The 22878-nt window shown below is 43.7% G+C and overlaps 3 protein-coding genes across 4 annotated transcripts in view; 2 read left to right on the top strand and 1 right to left on the bottom strand.

The window, feature by feature from the left end:
• Positions 1–22878, bottom strand: part of ABCC5 (ATP binding cassette subfamily C member 5) — a 168255-nt gene that overhangs the window by 115895 nt on the left and 29482 nt on the right. The gene's annotated exons all lie outside the window — the stretch shown is intronic.
• On the top strand, positions 890–7502 carry LOC144223747 (5-hydroxytryptamine receptor 3C-like). Its single transcript, XM_077754563.1, has 9 exons — positions 890–956; positions 2248–2414; positions 3106–3150; positions 3616–3725; positions 4020–4189; positions 5858–6018; positions 6536–6740; positions 6926–7141; positions 7273–7502. Exons 1-9 carry the CDS (start codon positions 890–892, stop codon positions 7500–7502), a joined length of 1371 nt encoding a protein of 456 aa, XP_077610689.1.
• Positions 15939–21234, top strand: LOC144223746 (5-hydroxytryptamine receptor 3C-like). Its single transcript, XM_077754562.1, has 9 exons — positions 15939–16005; positions 17313–17479; positions 17897–17941; positions 18790–18899; positions 19328–19497; positions 19812–19972; positions 20288–20492; positions 20699–20914; positions 21032–21234. The coding sequence occupies exons 1-9, from the start codon at positions 15939–15941 to the stop codon at positions 21232–21234; spliced, it is 1344 nt and encodes a 447-aa protein (XP_077610688.1).

Here is a 22878-nt window from a genome sequence, read left to right as displayed (position 1 = left end):
CTATTTAGGGCTGCCATGATCTTTCATCTAAACAAAGTTTCTTTTGTACTCTAGGTCTGATCCTTTCCCCTTTCTGCAAGAAAAAAAATTTCCAAGTCTTTCTGGAAATGTAACTAAGATACTTAATATAACAATGCTCCAATTCATTCATTTGGTCAAATTGTGTTTTCTATAGAGATGTCACATAAGACATAATATTGATACATGCCATTAATATTTATGTTATCTGCGATTATTAGTTATGATAATGTATAATACTAGTGACAACACAAAGACATTAAAAGGGGTTCTGCTACCTTAATTTTGTAACTTCTATTATCATGCAATCAATGCATAAAGTAAAAAATGTATAGACAACTTGTTGTAGGTAAAATGAATCAGAAAAGGCAGAGAGATTGAAAGGAGGAAGTCTAGTTAGGGGCTGTTGGAAAATATTAACAAAAGATGATGAGGGCATGAACAAAGATTTATAATTTGGTGTTTGCAGTTATCCCTAGTGAATATATAACCAAATCACTATATATTATCACCTTTCCAAATCTCCAAATTCCCTGGCCTTAAAAGAATTTAATTCTTACTTCCCCAGCTCACATCCTCTCATTAAGGCTAGTTATTTTGTTATTGATTTCAGCACAGAGCTCTCAAACAGGTGCTTCTCCCTTAGTCTTGGCTTACCTTTCCCCCTGCCTGGAGCCCAGAAGGCATACTTACACAGGGGCAAAGCAGAACACTCTGCTGTGACCTCTCTGGCCACAGCCTCTCACCAGGGAGTGGTTACCTGTCATGCGCACTATTCAAAACCAGGAACCAAGGTGTGGTCTGAGCTCCTTTAAGCTCAAGGGTTTGGGGGCTCCTGTTGAGTCCCCAGAGAAGAGTCCAGAAGAGGAGGATGGAAGGGAGTTGGCCTGCAGCGGGGAGATTCCTCCTCTACCTCACTGTCAACCTTCTGCTTCCAGGTAGGATGGGGCAACAAGAGACGACAGTGTAGTTCTGATGGTCATCTAGGAACTTCTCTGCAGCACTTGGAGGACATTCACAATTAACATGTTAAATATTTCTTCCCTAATATCTTTGTCTTGAGTGTGTGTATTTGTGTGTGTGTGTGTATGTGTCAGATAGAAAGACAGTCTGCTGATCAGTACACACTGACTTCTCTATTCCTGTCTGCATGGGATCTGCCAAACTGTCCCACTTCATCACCTCTCCAATTATACCTTTTCATCCACTTCCAACACCCCTCCCCCTACACCCTCATCCCACTCTCCCTGTCTTCTTCCCTTGACATAGTAGCTGTGAGAAGAGTAGCCAATGACTTTAAACATGCCATGAAGTAGTAAATAAAACACTGGGGGGGGGGGGGGGGAATCAATCTGAGGTAGATAATTTGCTTCCATGAGGGAATATTTGTTCCTAGCCTGGGCATATACCTTAAATATTACGAAAAGAGATGGCGTTGTACAGGAGCAAGCAGAGCAAAAAAAGATCACACAAAGCTGGAAATGGGGCTAAGATTCTGCTCAGGTACTACCAAGAGGGCTCCCTGGTCATGGCCAAGACACAAAACCTGTACATGCCTCACTATACGATTGGCATATGGTGCAAGCTCAGTGATATCACCTATTTATCCCAATGCTGGAAATAAAACCCAAGATATCTGAGGTCGCTAAATCTGAGAAGGGCAAAATAAATGCATAGCACCAAGGTACATACCCATTCAGAATACCTACTACATGTTATCCATATCTACCTAGGAAGTACATTTGTTTACTTCCCTTATTTTCTTGACAGGTCAGTTCTTGTCTTCAGTAAAGAGAGGTCCCTGTAAATGAGGAACGTACATTATAGCAAGATTTCCAAGTGACCCAGATGACAACTTTTAGGACAGTGCTGAGAGGTGCTACTCGGTAGACCCAAGAAGCCTGTGACATACATTTGAGGATTTGTTGAAGTGGTTGCCATTGCACCAAGGCCAAGTTCGAGTATAGATTTGGGCAGGTTTTGCATGAGGATGAAACAATAGGAATGAGAATAGAGCCCTGACTCATCTTACCACATCAACTTCCACCATTTGCCTACTTGACCAGCCCATCCTCTCTGGCCTGGCAGGAAGGGCTTTGGCCTTGGGAAATCTTGGCCCAGGGAGGAGGGCTCATCATTCCTCCCAGTATGTTACCTGTTTTCTCTCTGCAGAGAGGCTTCAGCCCTGGCAACAGAGGCCCTCTCTCACAGGGTCTCTGCTTACTATAGGAAAAGGCGACACTTTCACCATCAATTGCTCAGGCTTTGACCAGCATGGGGTGGATCCTGCTGCCTTCCAAGCAGTGTTTGACAGAAAGGCCTTCCGACCAGTTGTCAACAACAGCATCCCCACTCATGTCAACATCTCCTTCACCCTGTCTGCCATCCTGGAAGTGGTGAGATCTGGTCCTCACTTTCCATAGCTTCTAATAAGGAACAAGGATTCTCTACCCTGTCAATCCATTACTGGTCTAGTGGTGAACATTCAGTCCTCTGAATGGATTCTGTACAGATTAGAGGATTTTCCTATGGGATGGGGAGACATAAAGAAGAACGCTACAGTGATATTTTTTCAGGAAGGGTTTGTCCTTGAGCCCTGTCCTTACTAGAATGCTCCAGGAAAAAAAAGAGCAGTATGTCAATTAAAACTGAATTGTCCCAATACAATATGTTTGCACGTATAGGAGGATTAGGAGGAACTTGACGGAGGAACAAGGGGGAGAAGAAGGGCGGAAATGGTGGGGGAAAGGGAGAGAGGCAAACCATGAGAGACTCTTGAATGCTGACAAAAACTGAGGACTGATGGATGTGGGGGGAGGGGGGGATGGGCATGGAGGAGGACACTTGTGGGGATGAGCACTGAGTGTTATGTGGAAACTAATTTGACAATAAACTATTTGTAAAAAAAAAAAAAACAAAAAAAACCTGAATTGTCCCTAGATACAAGGGGAGACAAATAAGGAAAAGACAGTCCAGCATCTAGAACTATGCCTGGCCCAATAAATTATTAAATATTCATAAGAATATGAGGTGGGCATGGGTCAAGTCTTTTGCACTAACAACCCTGGATGGGAATTTCTTTACCAGAATGCACAGCTCCAGCTTCTGACATCATTCCTGTGGATGAATTTGGTAAGGCAGCCTCAACTATCTCCCTCTCACTTCCATTTATAAGTATAAATTTGAGGAGTGACTTAAAGGTTTCCTAGTCCAAATCTCTACCCAATGTATAAATCTTTCTGTGACCAAATAACTCCATCTGGAACTGGACTGGCCTTGGGGACACAAATCTCTCTGGGTAGCTTATGAAGGTGGAAATGGTGACCTAAGAAAATGGCTCAATGGTTCCAGGCCAATATATTGGTGTGTTCCTGTGACCAAGGGATTTTAGGCTATATTTAAGGTCTGCCTGGAAAAAAAGCCACTAAAGTGTCCAATGACATTTGACTAGATAAAGAGGGGAGAAACAGGCTGTGGTCATTAGGGACATGAGTGAGAGAAAGAAGATCAGAGCTCAAGGAAGAACAGGAGGGGCAGGAGAGGCTGACTGCATAAGCTCCACCATCACTCACCGGTTTCCCACTGCCCTGGCTACAGATGTGGGACAATGACTTCATCAGCTGGAACCCAGAAGAGTGTGTCAGCATCAATAAAATTACTGTATCAGCTGAAAACCTGTGGCTCCCAGACATCTTCATTATAGAATCGTGCGTATCTGGGCTGGGGAAAGCCAGTATGAAACCCATCTGCAAAAAAGAGCCTAGGGGCAGTGCAGGGTGCCAGAACATCAAAAGATTCAGACAATGGCACGGTCTCAATTAATTGTCTCCCACAAAATACTATGAGGAGCACAAGAGACAAGATAGAGTGACAGTAGAGAAAGAACGCAACAGGAGAGCACAGGAGAGGAAGACTTGGGAAGGGAAACAACACTAATGACAGGAAGGGAAACAAAAGTAATGAAGGCACCACAGCACCCACTCCCTTCCTCTCACAAGCAGCATGGATGTGGATCGAGCACCTCCAGGTCTCACCGCATTTGTCAGCAGTGAAGGTCGAATGAAGTACGACCGGCCAGTGCGGGTGACCAGCATCTGTAATCTAGACATCTTCTACTTCCCTTTTGACCAACAGAACTGCACCTTAACCTTCAGCTCCTTCCTCTACACAGGTGAGCAAGACATGTGTTGGTAGTTATTCAAGATTTGGGGAAGATATTTAAGTGTATGATTAGAGAAGGTTTTAGATCAGTGTTTCTCAACTCTGCCCACTAAACCTTTTTATTTTTTATTTTTAATGTTTTATTTCTGAGAGAGAGAGAGAGAGAGAGAGAGAGTAAACAGGGGAGGATCAGAGAGAGAAGGAGACACAGAATCTGAAGTAGGCTCTGAGCTGGCTGTCAGCACAGAGCCCAACATGGGGCTCGAACCCACAAACCACAAGATCATGACCTGAGCCGAAGTCGGCGCTCAAACGACTGAGCCACCCAGGTGCCCCACCACTAAACCTTTTTAAAAATACCAATGACTGGGGCACCTGGGTGGCTTAGTCGGTTAAGCATCCGACTTTCGCTTAGGTCATGATCTCGCGGTTCGTGGGTTCAGGCCCCGCGTCGGGCTCTGTGCTGACTACCAGCTCAGAGCCTGGAGCTTGTTTCAGAGTCTGTCACTCCCTCTCTCTGACCCTCCCCTGCTCATGCTGTCTCTCTCTCTCCCCTAGAAATAAATAAAACATTAAAAAAAAAATACCAATGACTATGCATCACTCCAGAGATTCCAATTTAATTGCTCCAGGTGGGGCTCAGGTACTGTTAGTTCTTATATGTCCTCAGGTGATGTTAATGTGAAGACAGGATTAAGAATTACTGCTTTAGGGGCACCGGGGTGGCTCAGTCAGTTAAGTGTACAACTTCGGCTTAGGTCATGATCTCATGGTTTGTGAGTTCTAGCCCCACATCAGGCTCTGTGCTGACAGCCTGCTTCAGATTCTGTCTCCCCATCTCTCTGTCCCTCCCCCGCTCTCAAATAAATAAGCATTAAAAAATAAAAATAAAAAATAAACTAAAAAAAAAAAGAACTACTGCTTGAGATCTTGGATGGGCCTTCTGCCAAATGAGGTCCATCTGACCCTAAGCTACTGCACCTCCACAATTTTTAGCTGAAACCTTTTATTTTTTTTATTTTTAAAAAATGTTTATTTCTTTACTTTGAGTGAGAGAGAGAATGAGAGCACACACAAGTGGGGGAAGGGCAGAGAGAAGGAGAGAGGAAATCTGCACAGAGCCTGACACAGGGGGGAGATTATGACCTGAGCCAAAATCAAGAGTCGGACCCTAACCAACTGAGCCACTCAGACACCCCTAGCTAAAACTTTTTAATTTTGATAGCTAACACACTTAAATCAGTAAACACACTGAATGCCACCAGGTGTCATGTGGCAGATTTGGATAAATTAATCATTATAATGGGCCTTCATGTAATTATAAAAAGGTTGAGCTGTTCATGTTTGATTCCACCAAAACAACATCATAAAACTGGAGAATGGAGAAGGGAAATAGGAATGACTGCAGAAGTTCTTGACTCACGTTTGAGTCATATCCAACATTCCCATAACAACTTTGACTCATTCTTGTTTTCAACCAAAAAACAAAAAAATCAATGCTGCAGCCTGCACACACATGAATTGTGGTCCTGTAATACACTTTTGAGAAAACTTAGATGCCTTGTCTTAAAGGAACAGCGAGGAAAATTTGTTGAAGAAGCTCAGTAGGGAAGGAATTGAGTCGAGGCAGGAAGCTGGGAGAATTTCTGGACCAAACTGCCCTTGGCCTCCCTTGCAGTGGACAGCATGCTACTGGGCATGGACAAGGAAGTGTGGGAGATAACAGACACATCTCACAACCTCATCCAGACCCACGGAGAGTGGGAGCTCCTGGGCATCAACAAGGCCACCCCAAAGATGTTGGTGGGCAGCAGCCTATACGACCAGATCACGTTCTATGTAAGTCCAGAGGTCCCTGTTCGACTTCTGATTCCGGTTGCTCTTTGATTTTCCTCTTAATCTAAGGCACTCTGGGATGTAAAAAAGAATTTCCAGGGGGTTAAGCATCTACTCCCCACTCCACCCTCTATCCTAACTGCCCTGAAGAACGATCTCCAAGGCCTCCCCCTTCCCATCACCTCTTTCCCGTCCCCACCCTTCAGAGAGGAGGATGGGCTGGGCTGCTACAAGCCCTAGTGCTCAGAATGGAGCAGCCACCTCTGTGATGGTCCAAAGGGCCCTGTTTGCCCCTAGAAGTCTACAGTTGTGTGCCTAGCAGGTTGGACATCTTTACAAATGAAAATTAGACAACAAAGTGAGGTACTTCTTTAGAGCACACAATTATATGCATGTGTTACCTAAAGTGATCATCCCACAGCCAGCTTCAGCACATCAGCAAGAATTAGATAATCAAATAAACAAGATGAGCCCTGTGACATCAGTTTATTTGCCACATTCTCCACAATCCTCTCCACAGGTGGCCATCAGACGCAGGCCCAGCCTCTACATCATAAACCTTCTGGTGCCCAGTGGCTTTCTGGTTGCCATCGACGCCCTCAGCTTCTACCTGCCGGCAGAAAGCGAGAATCGTGCCCCATTCAAGATAACCCTTCTGCTGGGCTACAATGTCTTCCTGCTCATGATGAATGACTTACTCCCTGCAACGGGCACCCCCTTCATCAGTATGGTCCCTCCCACTTTCCAGGGAAGCAAAGGCAGCAGGGCACAAGGAGAGAAACCAGGAGAACCAGCTGCCTCTCCACTTAAGGAGGAAAGGGATTCTGAGGAAAGATTAGATTTGGAGAGTATTAAGACAAGTGTAGAAAAGAATCTTCCCTAGTTTACTTAGAATCTGTTTTGTCCTCAGGTGTCTACTTTGCCCTGTGTCTGTCCCTGATGGTGATCAGCCTGCTAGAAACCATCTTCATCACCCACCTGTTACACATAGCTATCACCCAGCCCCCACCTATGCCTTGGTGGCTCCACTCTCTGCTCCTCAACTGTGCCAGTCCAAGGAAGTGCTGCTCCGCTGCACCTGGGAAGGGAAATAAGGGCCTGGGCCTCACCCTCATGCACCTGTGTGGTAAGGGGAGTCAGCCCTGCCTATATTTTCTCTTCCTACACCTCTACTCTTTCACTCTTTCCTCCATCCCTGTCCCCCTCACTCCCCAGGTGAACTTCATGACCCATGGCTGGGTATCCGTCTCTCTGTAGGTGTGAAGGAGCCTGTGGAGTTAGTGGGGAAGATGCCAGGTCCCAGAGAGGCAGAGTTAAATGTGCGTCCTGGGTCAACAAGGGCCCAGCAGCAAGATGAGACTCAGAAGCAGCATTTGGTCGACCTGTGGGTGCAGTTCAGCCACATGATGGACACCCTGCTCTTCCGCCTCTACCTGCTTTTCATGGCCACCTTCATCATCACAGTCATCATCCTCTGGAACACCTAAAAAGACATCCATATCCACTTCTCCCTGCAAACCACAGCTTGCAATTTCTCTTGGTCTTAGAGCCAGTCAGACCTGGGCCCCATTCCTGATCTTAGCCACAGTGACTACCATGTCCCCATCTATACTCCCCAAACTCCAACACAGCCATACCAAGCAGGTTCAGAATAGCCCCCCATAACTTCCTGATCTCATATGTCATGGTCCTCATTCCTACACACTTTCAGTGTTCCTTAGTCACACCTAACTTCTGAATCTCTTATCAATGGGGGTCAGGGTCAGCAGAGTCTCTCCTTGATTGACTGTCCCCAAAAAACAACTTTTCAGGAAGCACGAGCTCCCCAGTACATTTGCTATAGGTCCACAAACACCGGAGCATAGAGTCCTCTTGCAGATGCTTTGATAGTTCACTCTAAACAGATATAATATGATTTGATTTGAAGACACTTTCAGAGTTTTAAGAGAATGAAAAGGTGGAGTCTCATTTGTAAGAAGTTCCTATAAAATATTTACAATTGCAAAATACTTCTTGTATCAACTACTTTCATTTCACTTGCCTTTAGCTCTCTCATTCCTGAAATTGCTCTTTGAAATAAATTATACACTGTGTCCTTTTTTCCCCCCTCTGAATTCACAAAATCAGAGAGGGCTTTCTGAATATATATGCTTGGAGGAGGGCTGGTAAGACTAGTCAGGACCTCATTTAAAGGGTTCACATTAGGGGTGCCTGGGTGGCTAGTGGGTTAAGTGTCTGACTCTTCATTTTGGCTCAGGTCCACGGTGCGTGAGATCGAGCTGTGGGATAGGGAGACTGCTTAAAGCTTCCTTCTGCCTCTTTCTTTCTCTCAAAAAACAAAACAAAACAAAAAACCAAGGGGATGGTTCAGGTTAAATCAGTTATCCTATAGCCACATAACTAGTTGCTTTGTAGCCATTTAAAGTTGGAATGTAGATCTATGTTAATACCATAGAAACAGGTCCATGATATAAAGTGGGAAAAACAAGTTACAAAACAGTTATTATACATAACTTCTGTTAAAAAAAGAAAAGAAAAGAAAAGGAGGGCAGAGAGAAGTGCAGAGAAAAAGGTATGGATGGCTGGAGACCAAAACATAAGCAAACTTTGTTCTGGATTATGGGATTAGAAGTGTTTACTATTTTTTTTTTATCTTCATTTGTTTCCTTTTTTTTTTTTTCAGTTTATTTATTTTGAAAGAGAGAGAGAGAGTGTGTGTGTGTGTGTGTGTGCGCACATGCACATGAGCAAGCAGGGGAAGGGCAAAGAGAGGGAGACAGAATCCCAAGCAGGCTCCATGCTGTCAGTGCAAAGGCCGATGTGGGGCTCAAACTCAAAGAGATCATGACCTGAGCCAAAGTCAGAAGCTTAACTGACTGAGTCACCCAGGTGCCCTTTTATCTGTGTTTTCTTAATTGTTTTCAATGAGCACATATTATTTCTACTATCCAAAAAAGCCCCTATTTTTAAAAATTTTTTAAATGTTTACTTATTTTTGAGAGAGACAGAGCATGAGTATGAGCAGGGGAGCAGCAGAGAGAGAGGGGGACATGAATACGAAGCAGGCTCCAGGCTCTGAGCTGTTAGCACAGAGCCGGACACAGGACTTAAACCCACTAACCGTGAGATCATGACCGGACCCTAAGTTAGACACTTAACTGACTGAGACAGCAGGCAACCCAAGCCCCTACTTTTTTAAGTGGTCTTTATTAATAATACTTCACACCTTCATAGGTTGATATAATCCTGGGGAAGATTCTAATAGCTGGCCCTGAGGAGAGACAGAAATTGAAGCAGGAGGTAAAAGAATACCAAAGACATATTTCTGAATTATATTTCAATTAGGTGAATACATTTCAGAGATTTATTTACATTTCTGCCTCCCCTAAGAGAATGTGTCTTCATGAAGGTCAAGTACAATGTCTCATTCATTTTTATAACTCAGTATCTAGCATTATGCCTGACATACCATTGGTGCTTAATATAGATTTGCTGAATGATTAAACGTATGAGTGAATGCCAGCCAACCAAGAATCAGCATTTTACTACTTCTAGGTGTAATGCCTTTATCCCATCCTGGTATATTTTATTTTTCCATTGTAATGTGGGAAATTAGCTACCCATTTTTATGCATCAGCTATCTTCGGGTTCTTAAAGACATTAATTAAAGGCACCGACAGAGACATTTCTGCTTGTAGATTCTCTTGTGTTTCCTTCCTGCCATTACTTCGAACATAATTCTCACTCAGAAACTGTCATTGACTTTTGTCAAAAATGTAAAATGAAGCGTTTGCCATATCTTTGAGGAATTCCCAATTTCTTAAGATGACTTTTGCATCATTTCTTTTTCCTTTCCCATCTCCACATTTATATTTCTCTAGATGCCATTTGGCAATTTTTCCCTCATAGAAATGTGACTTTGGGTTTTCAGTGCCAAGACCATTAAAACTGGCAATATCCTTTGAAAAAGAACATCCTGTTCGTATGTTAGAGTTGAGGTGAGCCTTGTGGTTTAAAACACAACCTAAAAATGAAGCAAAACATTTTAAGCCAGTACTAGCCTAGACACGTATCAGGAATGTTAGGAGTATTTCACAATTTCAGAGGGGGTGCTTCTGGCTTCTGATATCCTTTCTCCCACTTAACATATATACAAATAGCAGCCTTTGTGATAATACCTTTACTTCATCTTCCTCCAATTTCTATTGTAAACCTCTGTTAAGAGTATGCATTGTAGGGTTGCCTGGGTGGCTCAGTTGGTTAAGCGGCTGACTTTGGCTTAGGTCATGATCTCGCAGTTTGTGGGTTCGAACCCCGCATTGGGTTCTGTGCTAACAGCTCAGAGCCTGGGGCCTGTTTCAGATTCTGTNACTGAGTCACCCAGGTGCCCTTTCATCTGTGTTTTCTTAATTGTTTTCAATGAGCACATATTATTTCTACTATCCAAAAGCCCCTATTTTTAAAAATTTTTTAAATGTTTACTTATTTTTGAGAGAGACAGAGCATGAGTATGAGCAGGGGAGCAGCAGAGAGAGAGGGGGACATGAATACGAAGCAGGCTCCAGGCTCTGAGCTGTTAGCACAGAGCCGGACACAGGACTTAAACCCACTAACCGTGAGATCATGACCTGACCCTAAGTTAGACACTTAACTGACTGAGACAGCAGGCAACCCAAGCCCCTACTTTTTTAAGTGGTCTTTATTAATAATACTTCACACCTTCATAGGTTGATATAATCCTGGGGAAGATTCTAATAGCTGGCCCTGAGGAGAGACAGAAATTGAAGCAGGAGGTAAAAGAATACCAAAGACATATTTCTGAATTATATTTCAATTAGGTGAATACATTTCAGAGATTTATTTACATTTCTGCCTCCCCTAAGAGAATGTGTCTTCATGAAGGTCAAGTACAATGTCTCATTCATTTTTATAACTCAGTATCTAGCATTATGCCTGACATACCATTGGTGCTTAATATAGATTTGCTGAATGATTAAACGTATGAGTGAATGCCAGCCAACCAAGAATCAGCATTTTACTACTTCTAGGTGTAATGCCTTTATCCCATCCTGGTATATTTTATTTTTCCATTGTAATGTGGGAAATTAGCTACCCATTTTTATGCATCAGCTATCTTTGGGTTCTTAAAGACATTAATTAAAGGCACCGACAGAGACATTTCTGCTTGTAGATTCTCTTGTGTTTCCTTCCTGCCATTACTTCGAACATAATTCTCACTCAGAAACTGTCATTGACTTTTGTCAAAAATGTAAAATGAAGCGTTTGCCATATCTTTGAGGAATTCCCAATTTCTTAAGATGACTTTTGCATCATTTCTTTTTCCTTTCCCATCTCCACATTTATATTTCTCTAGATGCCATTTGGCAATTTTTCCCTCATAGAAATGTGACTTTGGGTTTTCAGTGCCAAGACCATTAAAACTGGCAATATCCTTTGAAAAAGAACATCCTGTTCGTATGTTAGAGTTGAGGTGAGCCTTGTGGTTTAAAACACAACCTAAAAACGAAGCAAAACATTTTAAGCCAGTACTAGCCTAGACACGTATCAGGAATGTTAGGAGTATTTCACAATTTCAGAGGGGGTGCTTCTGGCTTCTGATATCCTTTCTCCCACTTAACATATATACAAATAGCAGCCTTTGTGATAATACCTTTACTTCATCTTCCTCCAATTTCTATTGTAAACCTCTGTTAAGAGTATGCATTGTAGGGTTGCCTGGGTGGCTCAGTTGGTTAAGCGGCTGACTTTGGCTTAGGTCATGATCTCGCAGTTTGTGGGTTCGAACCCCGCATTGGGTTCTGTGCTAACAGCTCAGAGCCTGGGGCCTGTTTCAGATTCTGTTTCTCCCTCTCTCTCTCTGCTCCTCCCTTGCTTTCACTCTGTCTGTCTCAAAATAAATAAAAAATTTTTAAAAACTTAAAAAAAAAGAGTATGCATTGGTAATGTATGAACTGTGTAAAAACCAGATCATTGGCCCTGGATATACTACTCACCTCAAATGTTTGATTATGCTTATAACTTCTCAGATTGTCATTTCTACTAGCTTCCCACTCTCTCCTTCATTAGCAGTATCCAGGGGTATCTTCACAAACTTCTCACATCTCAGTGTTTATTTTCTTCTTTTTTTTTTAAATGTTTATTTATTTTTGAGAGACAAAGAGAGAACATAAGTGGGGGAGGGACAGAGAGAGAGGGAGACACAGAATCCGAAGCAGGCTCCAGGCTCCAAGCTGTCAGCACAGAGCCTGAGGAAGTGCTTGAATCCACGAACCTCGAGATCATGACCTGAGCCAAAGTCAGTTGTTCAACCAACTGAGCCACCCAGGTGCCCCTTCTTATTTCTTTTTAACTCAAGTATAGCTGACACACCCTGTTACATCAGTTTCAGGTGTACCACATAGTGATTTGACACTCAACACATTATGCTGTGCTCACTACCAATGTAGCTACCATCTGTCACCAAACAACACTGTTACAATACTGTATTCCCTATGCTGTGCCTCTCATCCCTGTGACTTAGTCATTCCACACCTAAAGGCTGTAACTTCCACTCCCCATCACTCATTTTGCCCATCCCTCCACAGCTACCCCCTCTGGCAACCAGCAGTTTATTCTCTGTATTTATGTGAATATCTTCTCATTGTTTGTTGGCTGTTTGTGTTTCTTCTTCTATAAAGTGTCAATTTATGTAGTCCATTTTTCTGATTGGGCTTTTTTTTTAATCATTGTTATGCATTTATATGTATGTTTTGTATATTTTCTACTATTCTTTTTTCAGTTATATGTGTTGCAAAGATATTTTCCCAGTTTATGATTTGACTTTTCACATTTAGTGCCCTTTATTGAAAATAAGCCTAACAATTTTTTAATTGCTGAATTTATCAATCTTTTCCTTTATGTTTGTGATTTTAGAGTTCTATTTTAAGAAACCCTTCCTTATCCAAAGTTCTAACCCCTTAAAAATGCAGAGAAACTGGATTGTTCATACATTGTGGGCAGGAATGTAAAATGGTACTGCCACTCTGGAAACGAGTATTGCAGTTTCTTTAGAAACTATACATGCAAATACCTTACAATCCAGCAATTGTGCTACTGAGTATTTATTCCAGAAGACTTATGTTCACACAAAAACCTGTAGACAAATGTTTATAACAGCTTTATGTGTAATAGACAAAAATTGCAAACAACTCTGTGAAGAAATATATATTTGGTCTCTGCTCCCAGTTCCCGACACAGAGTTTATAAATCTCTTGCAATTTCCTAGATAAGAGGAGCATCTTTTGTTCTAATGAGGTGACTCGTGATGGCTTCCTGGGTAGCTTCAGGATGGGGACTGGTCACCAGGAAGACCAAGCCACAATCAGAAGCTTAGAATTCTCAGCCCCAATTCCCATCCTTTAAGAAGATTGAGTTAAATTGATCATGTCTACATGATGAAGCCTCCATAAAAAATCCTTAAACTATGGAGTTTGGAGACCTTCCAGATTGGTGACACATTAACTGCTGGAACTCCACTAAGTCCTGCTCTTAGGACCCTTCCGGATCCTGCCCTGTGTACCTTTTCCTCTGGCTGTTCATCTGTATCCTTTATTACATCCTTTCAGACAGTAAAGAGAAGTAAATGTTTCCATGAGTTCATGAGCTGTTATAGCAAATTATTGAATCTGAGGAGGGCGCTATGGGAATCCCCAATTTATTGTCAGTCAGAAGTTCAGGAGGCCCTGACTTGCGATTGGCATCTGAAGTGGGGGTCAGTCTTGTGGGACTACCCCTCAATCCATGGGGTTATGCACTAACTCTGGGCGGTTAGTGTCATAATTACTTGTTGTAAAGGAAAAGCCAACAATTTGGCATCAGAAGTGTTGTGAGTAAAGTAGAAGAAAAAGTATTTTCCTTTAAAACTCAGAAGTCCTTCAACAAGTGATTTGTTGAACAAATTGTGGGACATTCCCACCACAGAATACCAGTGGGTAGTAAAGAGGAGTGCATACTGATACATATCATAATCTGGGCAGATCTCCAGCGAATTACACTGAGGAGGAAAAAAACCAGTCCCAAAAGATTTATACTGGGCAATTTGATTTCTATAAATTTCTTGAAATGACAAAATTATAGAAATGGAGAACAAATTAATGGTTGCCAGTCAGTGGGGTGGAGGGAAATAGAGAGGGAAGAAGGCGGTTATAGCTATAAAAAGACAACATAAGGGTTGTTGGCTACCTGGGTAGCCAGTTGGTTAAGTGTCCAACTTTTGATTTAGCTCAAGTCATGGCCTCACAATTTGTGAGATTGAGACCCACATCATGGGGTTCCGTGCTGACAGAGTGGAGCCTGCTTGGGATCCTCTCTCTCAAAATAAATAAATAAAACTTAAAAAAAAAAAAAAAAAGGACAGCATAAATCTCTATATTTTTTCTATATCTATATCAGTATCATGTTTGTGGTATGGTAACACAGCCCAGCCCAAAGGTTTTCAATGAAGGGAGTTTGAATCAGAACCATCCCGGGGAGCTTTTAAATATACATATACCCTGGGGCCCTGGGTGGCTCAGGTGATTAAACTTCCAAATTCGACTTCCACTCAGGTCATGATCTCATGGTTTGTGGGTTTGAGCCCCGCATGGGGCTCTCCTATGAACAGCTCAGAACCTGGAGCCTGCTTCGGATTCTGTCTCTCTGTTTCTCTCTGCCCCTCCCCCACCCATGCTTGGTCTCTCACTCTCTCAAAAACAAATAAGCATTAAAAAAAGGGTTTTTTAATAAATATATACATACCGTTCCATAGGGGTGGGTGGGCAGGAGTGCAAGTATTTTCAAAAAGTTCATAAAATGATTTTTTACTCACACATTCCTGCATGGCTCCAGGGTTGCAGGGCTTTAGAGACATTAGGGTAAGGAAGCATGAGCAGGAGAGCCCTGTTTTAGGAGAATGGCAAAATGAAGAATTAGACTAGGGATAAACCAGGCAGAGGAAACGTTTTAAAGAAACTGCCCCACAATGAGAAAGAATGAAATCTGGCCATGTGCAACAATGTGGATGGAACTTGAGGGTGTTATGCTGAGCAAAATAAGTCAGGCAGAGAAGGACAGATACCACATGTTTGCACGTATAGGTGGATTAGGAGGAACTTAACGGAGCACCATGGGGGAAAAGNAGGAGGGCACTTGTGGGGATGAGCACTGGGTGTTATATGGAAACCAACTTGACAATAAACTATTTAAGAAAAAAATATACATATAATAAAAATTAAAAAAATAAACTGCCCCAAGAGTGCAAACAAAGGGATGGTGCAGATCATACTAGCTGTGATGGCCATGGGGACGGTCATATGTTAGCCAGGATTCTGTCCCATAAAAAGGAGCTTACTCTTTCCATATTTTTAGCTAAATATTGACATTAATTCCAAATGTCCATAAGTGGGTAAAGGATATGTTTCCAAGTCTGCAACAAAATAGTTACTTGTTCTCATCTCCCAAAATTAGCAGGCATCTCCACCACACCCCCTTCTGAGTGGTCCATGCACTTTCCCTGAGGCACAAGTTACTTCCAGGAGGACCTGATGAGACCTTTATCCATGGCCTTACCTAGCCCATCTCTCAAGTCACTCCATTTTCTGAATGATACTTGGAACTCAGATTTCAAACCATTCATCCTGCTAAACAGGTGCTTTTCCCCTGGTTTTGGTCTTACTTCCCCCCAGCCTGGAGCCCGGAAGGCATACTTACACAGGGGCAAAGCAGGACACTCTGCTGTGACCTCTGGCCACAGCCTCTCACCAGGGAGTGGTTACCTGTCATGCGCACTATTCAAAACCAGGAACCAAGGTGTGGTCTGAACTCCTTTAAGCTCAAGGGTTTGGGGGCTCTTGTTGAGTCCCCAGAGAAGAGTCCAGAAGAGGAGGATGGAAGGGGGTTGGCCTGCAGGGAGGAGATTCCTCCTTTACCTCACTGTCAACCTTCTGCTTCCAGGTAAGATGGGGCAAGAACAGGGCAAGATGGAAATGCTGTTCTGGATAAAATCCAGAAACCCTCTCATTCTTCAGAACTAGAGAGCATCTAAAATAGCTGGGTTAAACATTTCCTTTCTCTGTAGTATCTATGTTTTGGCTTCCTTGGAAACCGATGAAAAACCCATTTCACTTATCAGTATACACAACCCCTCTCTCATTTGCCTGCCTAGGCATCTACTAAACTGTCTATCCTTCCATTTATCACCTCTCCAAATCCCACCTCTTTATAGTGCCCAACTTTTCCTTTCCACCAAGATATAATAACTCTGAACAGAATGATGTGGGTCCTATTGGCAATAACATAGTTCCTTTCCCATCTCACTCAGGAAGATATTGCAGAGGAGGTGATGTGGAGGGGAAAGGGCAACACTTTCTTCCCCTGGGATATGTTTCTTCTTGGTTTGGAGATGCACCTTATGAGTTAGCTGATATGGGGAGGTAATGGATGAGGCACGAGAAAGAACTTGCTGGGCTGTAGTTACAGGAATAACCACAGTCATCTGGGGCTGGGATGCAGGTGAAGGAGGCTGAAGGGCTTTTACATTTCACTGTACATCTCCAACAAGCACACAGCAGATGATCAATGAAATTGTCTCAAAATAGTGATGATGAAAATGGCTCCCCCAGATCTTTGAGGAAGTCGCTGAATTGGAGAAGGGCACAGAGCACAGCACATAGTAGGTAGCTGATAAATTCACATTAGTGCAACGTTAAGTCCCCACGTATTTTACATCACAGTCATGATGTACTTATGATTTACTTCTTTCTAAACTTTTCCTTACAGGAAATGGGAAAATGTAAAAGTGGGAAGAGGAAATTAAGAAATTTTATTAGGGAAATTTTATTCGGTGACTATGAGAATGAATCATAATAGAGCTCGAAAGAAAAATGTATGGTCAGACAAAAGCCAAAACTTCAGGGTTGGGACTAACAGGAAGCATAGGACTCCCCAGAGAGGCTGTTTGCATATGAATTTGAGTGGGCTTTCTATGGGAGCAAAGCACAGGAAGAAAGGGCTGAGCCCAGGTTCAGCTCACCACATCAACTTCCACTATTTGCCTACCAGACCAGCACATCCTCCCCAAACCTGGCAGGAAGGGCTTGGCCTTTGTAAGTCTTGGCTGAGAAAGAGGGGCTCACGTGCCTCAACCCATGTCCATGTTTTCTTTCTCTGCAGAGAGGTTCTCAGGCCCCAGTGCTGGTACTCCTCTCACTTAGGAAACACAAAAGCCCTATCCCACCTCACGGGGTCTCTGCTCTCTGCAGGAAGGTCAGACACTTTCACCATCAACTGCTCAGGCTTTGACCGGCATGGGGTGGACCCTGCTGTCTTCCAGACTATATTTAGCCAGAAGGATTTCCGTCCAGTCATCAACTACAGCATCCCCACTCGGGTCAACATCTCCTTCACTGTGTCTGCCATCCTGGACGTGGTGAGTTCTACGTTCTTTCCATAGGCTGCTAGTAGGGAACAAGGAGTCTTCACCCTGGTAACCCAACCTTGCACTGGTCCACTGGTGAGCAATCAGTCCTCGAATGCCCTACAGGTTAGATGTCCATCCTATGGGCTGGAGAGACATGAAGGGGAACACTGCAGTGACATTTCTGCAGGGAACATTTGTTCTGAGTTCTGCCCCTATAGGCAGAAAAGAAAACGTATTTCCAATGGGCCCCATGCTGGTTTCTCCCCCTACATTTGCCATGCAACCTGCATTTTTTGGGCTTACCTTTTTTTAGAGACCAGTGACTGAAAGCTGACACATGGGACCATGTAGGAAACAAAGGCAAGAGATAGACTGAGACCTGATCTCAGGGCTTTAATCATTCTGAATGGGGACTTTTTTTGTCAGGATGCACAACTTCAGCTGCTGACATCATTTCTGTGGTTAAAGTTGGTATGTAACTCCAGCTTTGTTCTCTTTTCTTTCCCTTTTTTCTGGCCTTGTTTGCAAAAATCACATTTGGCAGTGTCAGAGGGAATAGATAAGTCCAACCAAAATAGGGCCCATGATGATGACAAATAGCTTTTTGAGCTGCCAAAGAACTTTGAAAGGTATCAATGGAAAATATAGGAAGCAGGGTGGTGGTGCAATAAGCTTCAGGGCCCAAAGGTATCCAGTACCNGGTGGTTCAGCTGGTTAAGCATCTGACTTCAGCTCAGGTCATGATCTGTTTGGTTTGTGAGCTCGAGCCCTATGCCAGGCTCCACTCTTTTTTCCCCTCTCTCTGCCCTTTGCTCACACAAGCTCTCTCTCTCTCAAAAATAAAAATAAAATAAATAATAAAGATTTCCCTTGAGTAGGAGGTGAAAAAAAAATAAGACTTTGTTAGCTAGAGAAGGGGGACCTTATTACCAGGAAGAGAAAAAGAATCAGAATTTAAAAGAAATTAAAAAAAAAAAAGCAACATGCATAACAACGTGCAAAGTATAAGTTTATTTGTGTAAATAAAAATGAATGCTGGAATATATATTATTTTCTGGAAAGATACCCAAGAAACTGTTAAAAAGGAGATTGAGTTGGGGATATGAACGGAGTTGGAGTGAATTGAGAAAGGAGAAGCTTGTTTTTTATATTATACTTTCTGGAATGGTTAAAGTTTTATCCTATGCCTGTAGTATATACATTTAGGGGGAAAATCCATACATATGAATATATATATTAAAAGGAATGGAAGGGTAGATGCTGACATAAACTAGCTCCAGGTATCAGCCATAACCAACCTTCTGTGCTCTGTGCTCTAGATCTGGACTAACCCATTCATCAGCTGGGATCCAGAAAAATGTGGTGCTATCAGTAAACTCGCTGTGACAACTGAGAACCTGTGGCTCCCAGACATCTTCATCGTGGAATCGTGGGTGCCGGGGCTAAGGAATACTGAAGCAGAGATCCTTCAGCAAGTAGCAGGCCAGGACAGTGTAGGGCAAACCAATTCTGGGGGCCACCAAAAGTTATTTCAGAGAGAAGCACACTCATGGCTCACCAACTTCTCCCACAAAAATAAAAAAGTGGTAGGCAGGAAAGATGGCGGAATGGCCACAATGAGTAACATTGGGAAGCCCCACCTTAAGAGAGAAACGTAAGCTGGAGCGCTTGGGTGGCTCAATCAGCTAAGCATTCCACTCTTGATTTTGGCTCAGGTCATGATCCCTGGGTTATGGGATCGAGCCCCACATTGGCTCCATGCTGAGCATGGAACCTACTCTAAAAAAGAGAGAGAAAGAGAAACTTAAGTTGATGTGAAACCCAGAACATCTGCCTCTCTCCCCTTCTGTCACTTAGCACGGATGTGGATCAGACCCCAGAAGGCCTCTCTGCATATCTGACTAATGACGGTCACATTGTGTATAATAAACCAATGCGGGTGACCAGCATCTGTAACCTGGACATATTCTACTTCCCCTTTGACCAGCAGAATTGCACACTCACCTTTAGCTCTTTCCTCTACACAGGTGAGTTGCAGTGAAGGTTCTGGGATGGGATAAAATGAGATCAACCAGTGGGACAACAAAACAGCACACACAGGCAAATTTATTCTTTGTAATGTCTAAAAAGGGGAGTGTGGGTGTGGGGTGGGGGTTTTAACCCTAGGAGGAGATAAGACTTCTGAGAAAGCCCAAAATTGAAAAGAGGAAACTGAGGAGTGAGCAAGCCATGTTATGGGGCAACCAGAAAGAGTCACTACAGTTTTCTAGTTCATTTCTCTGAGCCCTGCACAGAGCAGGTGCTAAACAGAGTGTTGAATGAATGTTTGTCTCCCCTGCAGTGGAAAATATGTTGCTGGGCATGGAAAAGGAAGTGTGGGAGATAGCAGACACGTCACGTGACATCGTCCGCACACAAGGGGAATGGGAGCTCCTGGGCATCAACAAGGCCACCCCAAAGATGTCGGTGGGCTCCAGTCTTTTCGACCAGATCATGTTCTATGTAAGCCCAGAGACTGTGAGATGTGTCTGTCGCCCTTACCTCCCTCATCAGACCTTCTTAAGTCACAGAGCTTCTCACTCCTTCCTCTCTCCCAAGTGCCCCCAAACAATTTCCCTTTCTGAGCCTGCCAGCACTGGCATAAGTCTTCTTTGGTAGGTATGGGGAAGTCTTTTAGTCATGTGAAAGCCGCTTCTCATCCAGCCCCAGAAAGAGCCCCTGTTGGATTGAGAACATTAAGGAAGGAAGGGGCTGGAATCATCCCTGTTCCCCTTCAGTCCTAGCTTCACTTGGTTCTCTGCTCTCTCCTCCCCCTAGGTGGCCATCAGGCGCAGGCCCAGCCTCTACGTCATAAACCTTCTGGTGCCCAGCAGTTTTCTGATTTCCATTGACGCCCTCAGCTTCTATCTGCCAGCAGAAAGCGAGAATCGTGCCCCATTCAAGATAACACTTTTGCTGGGATACAATGTCTTCCTGCTCATGATGAATAAACTACTTCCAGCTAGTGGCACTCCCCTCATCAGTATGCCCACTTCCTCACCATTGGAAAGGGGGGGGGGGGTGGAAAGGAGGCAGGGTAGGCAGGTACACTGGCTAGATGTGCCAAGGCAGCTAAGGCAGAAAGGAGAAAGCAGTCATCTCAGAAAGGGCTCTGTTTGTGACGGAGAAAAGGGGGGATTGGTGGTTCTTCTGGGCCTCAATCATGCATGATCCTTACCCCTATCCCAGGTGTCTACTTTGCCCTGTGTCTGTCCCTGATGGTGGTCAGCCTGCTGGAGACCATCTTCATCACCTACCTGCTGCACATGGCCACCACCCAGCCCCCACCCATGCCTCGGTGGCTCTACTCTCTGCTCCTCCACTGCACCACCCCATTGAAGTCCTGCCCCACTGCACTCCAGAAGGAGAATACCGGCCCAGGCCTCATGCCCACTCACCTGCCTGGTAAGGAAAATCTGCACTACCCATACTCTCTACACTGGGTATATAGAGTCCCCAGTTACCACTTCCCCAATCTTGTCTCCTTCCCACTTTATAGGTGAGTCTCTGTCTTCTCCACAGGACTGAAGGAGCCAGGGCAGCTGGTAGGGAAGGAGCTGGGGTCCAGAGAGGCAGAGCTGAATGGGGACTCAGGATTGACAAGCACCCAGCTAGCTGACTTGTGGGTGCAGTTCAGCCACATGATGGACACCTTCCTCTTCCGCCTCTATCTATTCTTCTTGGCCTCCTCCATTATCACAGTCATCATCCTCTGGAACACCTAGGAGCTGAATTCTAATCGTGCAAGAGCAACTTAGTGTTCAGGTTTCCTCAGCTTCAACTGACCATTGCAGAGTCCATTCCTCTGCTCCAATTTGCATACACAGTCCCAAATATGCCAGGATCCTGGCTCCAGGGCTTAAATAAACCTCTGCAGCGTCTCTTAGAAATAGGACTATATTTGGGCACCTGGGTGGCTCAGTCGGTTAAGCGTCCGACTTCAGCTCAGGTCATGTTCTCACACTTCATGAGTTCGAGCCCTGCATCAGGCTCTGGGCTGACAGCTCAGAGCCTGAAGCCTGCTTCAGATTCTGTGTCTCCCTCTCTCTCTGACCCTCCCCTACTCATGCTCTGTATCTCTGTCTCTAAATAATAAATAAACGTTAAATTTTTTTTAAAAATAGGACTATATTTCTGAAACATAAGAATTCAGAATATACATGTTTATGTTAGAAATATAAGTGTCAGTGGAAAAGGATGGCTTTATAATAACTCATAGACTGGTATAGAGGAAAGGGGTTAAACTTCTTTTTAAATATAGGCTAACATAGTAATTTATTCTTTTAATAAACATTTATTGAGCACCTACCATGTGCTAGGCACTGTTCTGAGTGTTGAAGATACAGCAGTGAGCCAAACTGACAATAATCACTGCCCTCACGGAGCTTACCTTGAGGGTGTGTGGAGACTGACAATAAAGAAGATAAATATGTGAAACATAGAGTATATGCTCAGTGCCAAGGCGGGGAAGCAAATTAGGTAAGGAAGAATGGGAAATGGGGGAGGAGATTGCAAGTTTAGGTGGGTGGCCAGGGGAGGCTTCATGATAACTCCCTACCTGGCTGGTTCCTATGCATTATTCCACAATAGAACCAGGCAGAGCACAGGTGGTGCTATAAACAAATGTCCCTTGAAAAACGGACACTTGAGGATGACTTAAAGCTCAAAGGGCTTGTGGCCCAGCTGGAGAAATAAAATGCATATGTAAAATAATTTCAATTAAATATAGAATGTGTTTTTAAAGTTTTGGTGAGTGCCGTTAAAAAGAAACTGTCGTGGGGCGCCTGGCTGGCTCAGTCAGTTAAGCGTCCGACTCTTGGTATCAGCTCAAGTCATGATCTTGCAGTTCGTGAGATCAAGCCCCACATCAGGCTCAGCACTGACAGTGCGAAGCCTGATTGGGATTCCCTCTGTCTCCGTCTCTGCCCCTCCCCTGCTTGCACACACGCTCTCTCTCTCCCTCTCTCTCTCTCTCCAAATAAATAAATAAGCAAACTTAAAAAAAGAGATAAAGATTAAAAAAAAAAAGAAAGAAACTGCTCTAAAGTTAAGAGAAGAAGGATTCTTCTAGCCAGAGCAATGGTTCTCGATCCTGTCTGCACATTAGAATCATCTGAAGAGACTTTTAAATAATCCTAGCCCCCAGGCCTTCTCTCAGACCAATGAAATCAGAACGTTTGGTGTGGGCCCTGGAGTTGGTATACTTGAAAGCTCCCCATGAGATTCTAATACACAGCCAGAGTTGAAACCACTGAGCTAGTGGAGGAGACAGTGTTGACTTAGGCTCTGAAGGATGACTAATATATGAACAGACGGAGGACTTGCAGGGACTATCTAATCACAATAAACCTCTGGAGTTACATGCGGGC

Source organism: Crocuta crocuta, unplaced genomic scaffold, assembly GCF_008692635.1.
Source record: "Crocuta crocuta isolate KB4526 unplaced genomic scaffold, BGI_CrCroc_1.0 scaffold70, whole genome shotgun sequence".
Taxonomy (NCBI): Eukaryota; Metazoa; Chordata; class Mammalia; order Carnivora; family Hyaenidae; genus Crocuta; species Crocuta crocuta.
The sequence above is the reverse complement of the archived record's forward strand: the minus strand, read 5'-3'. Positions and strand labels throughout refer to the sequence as shown.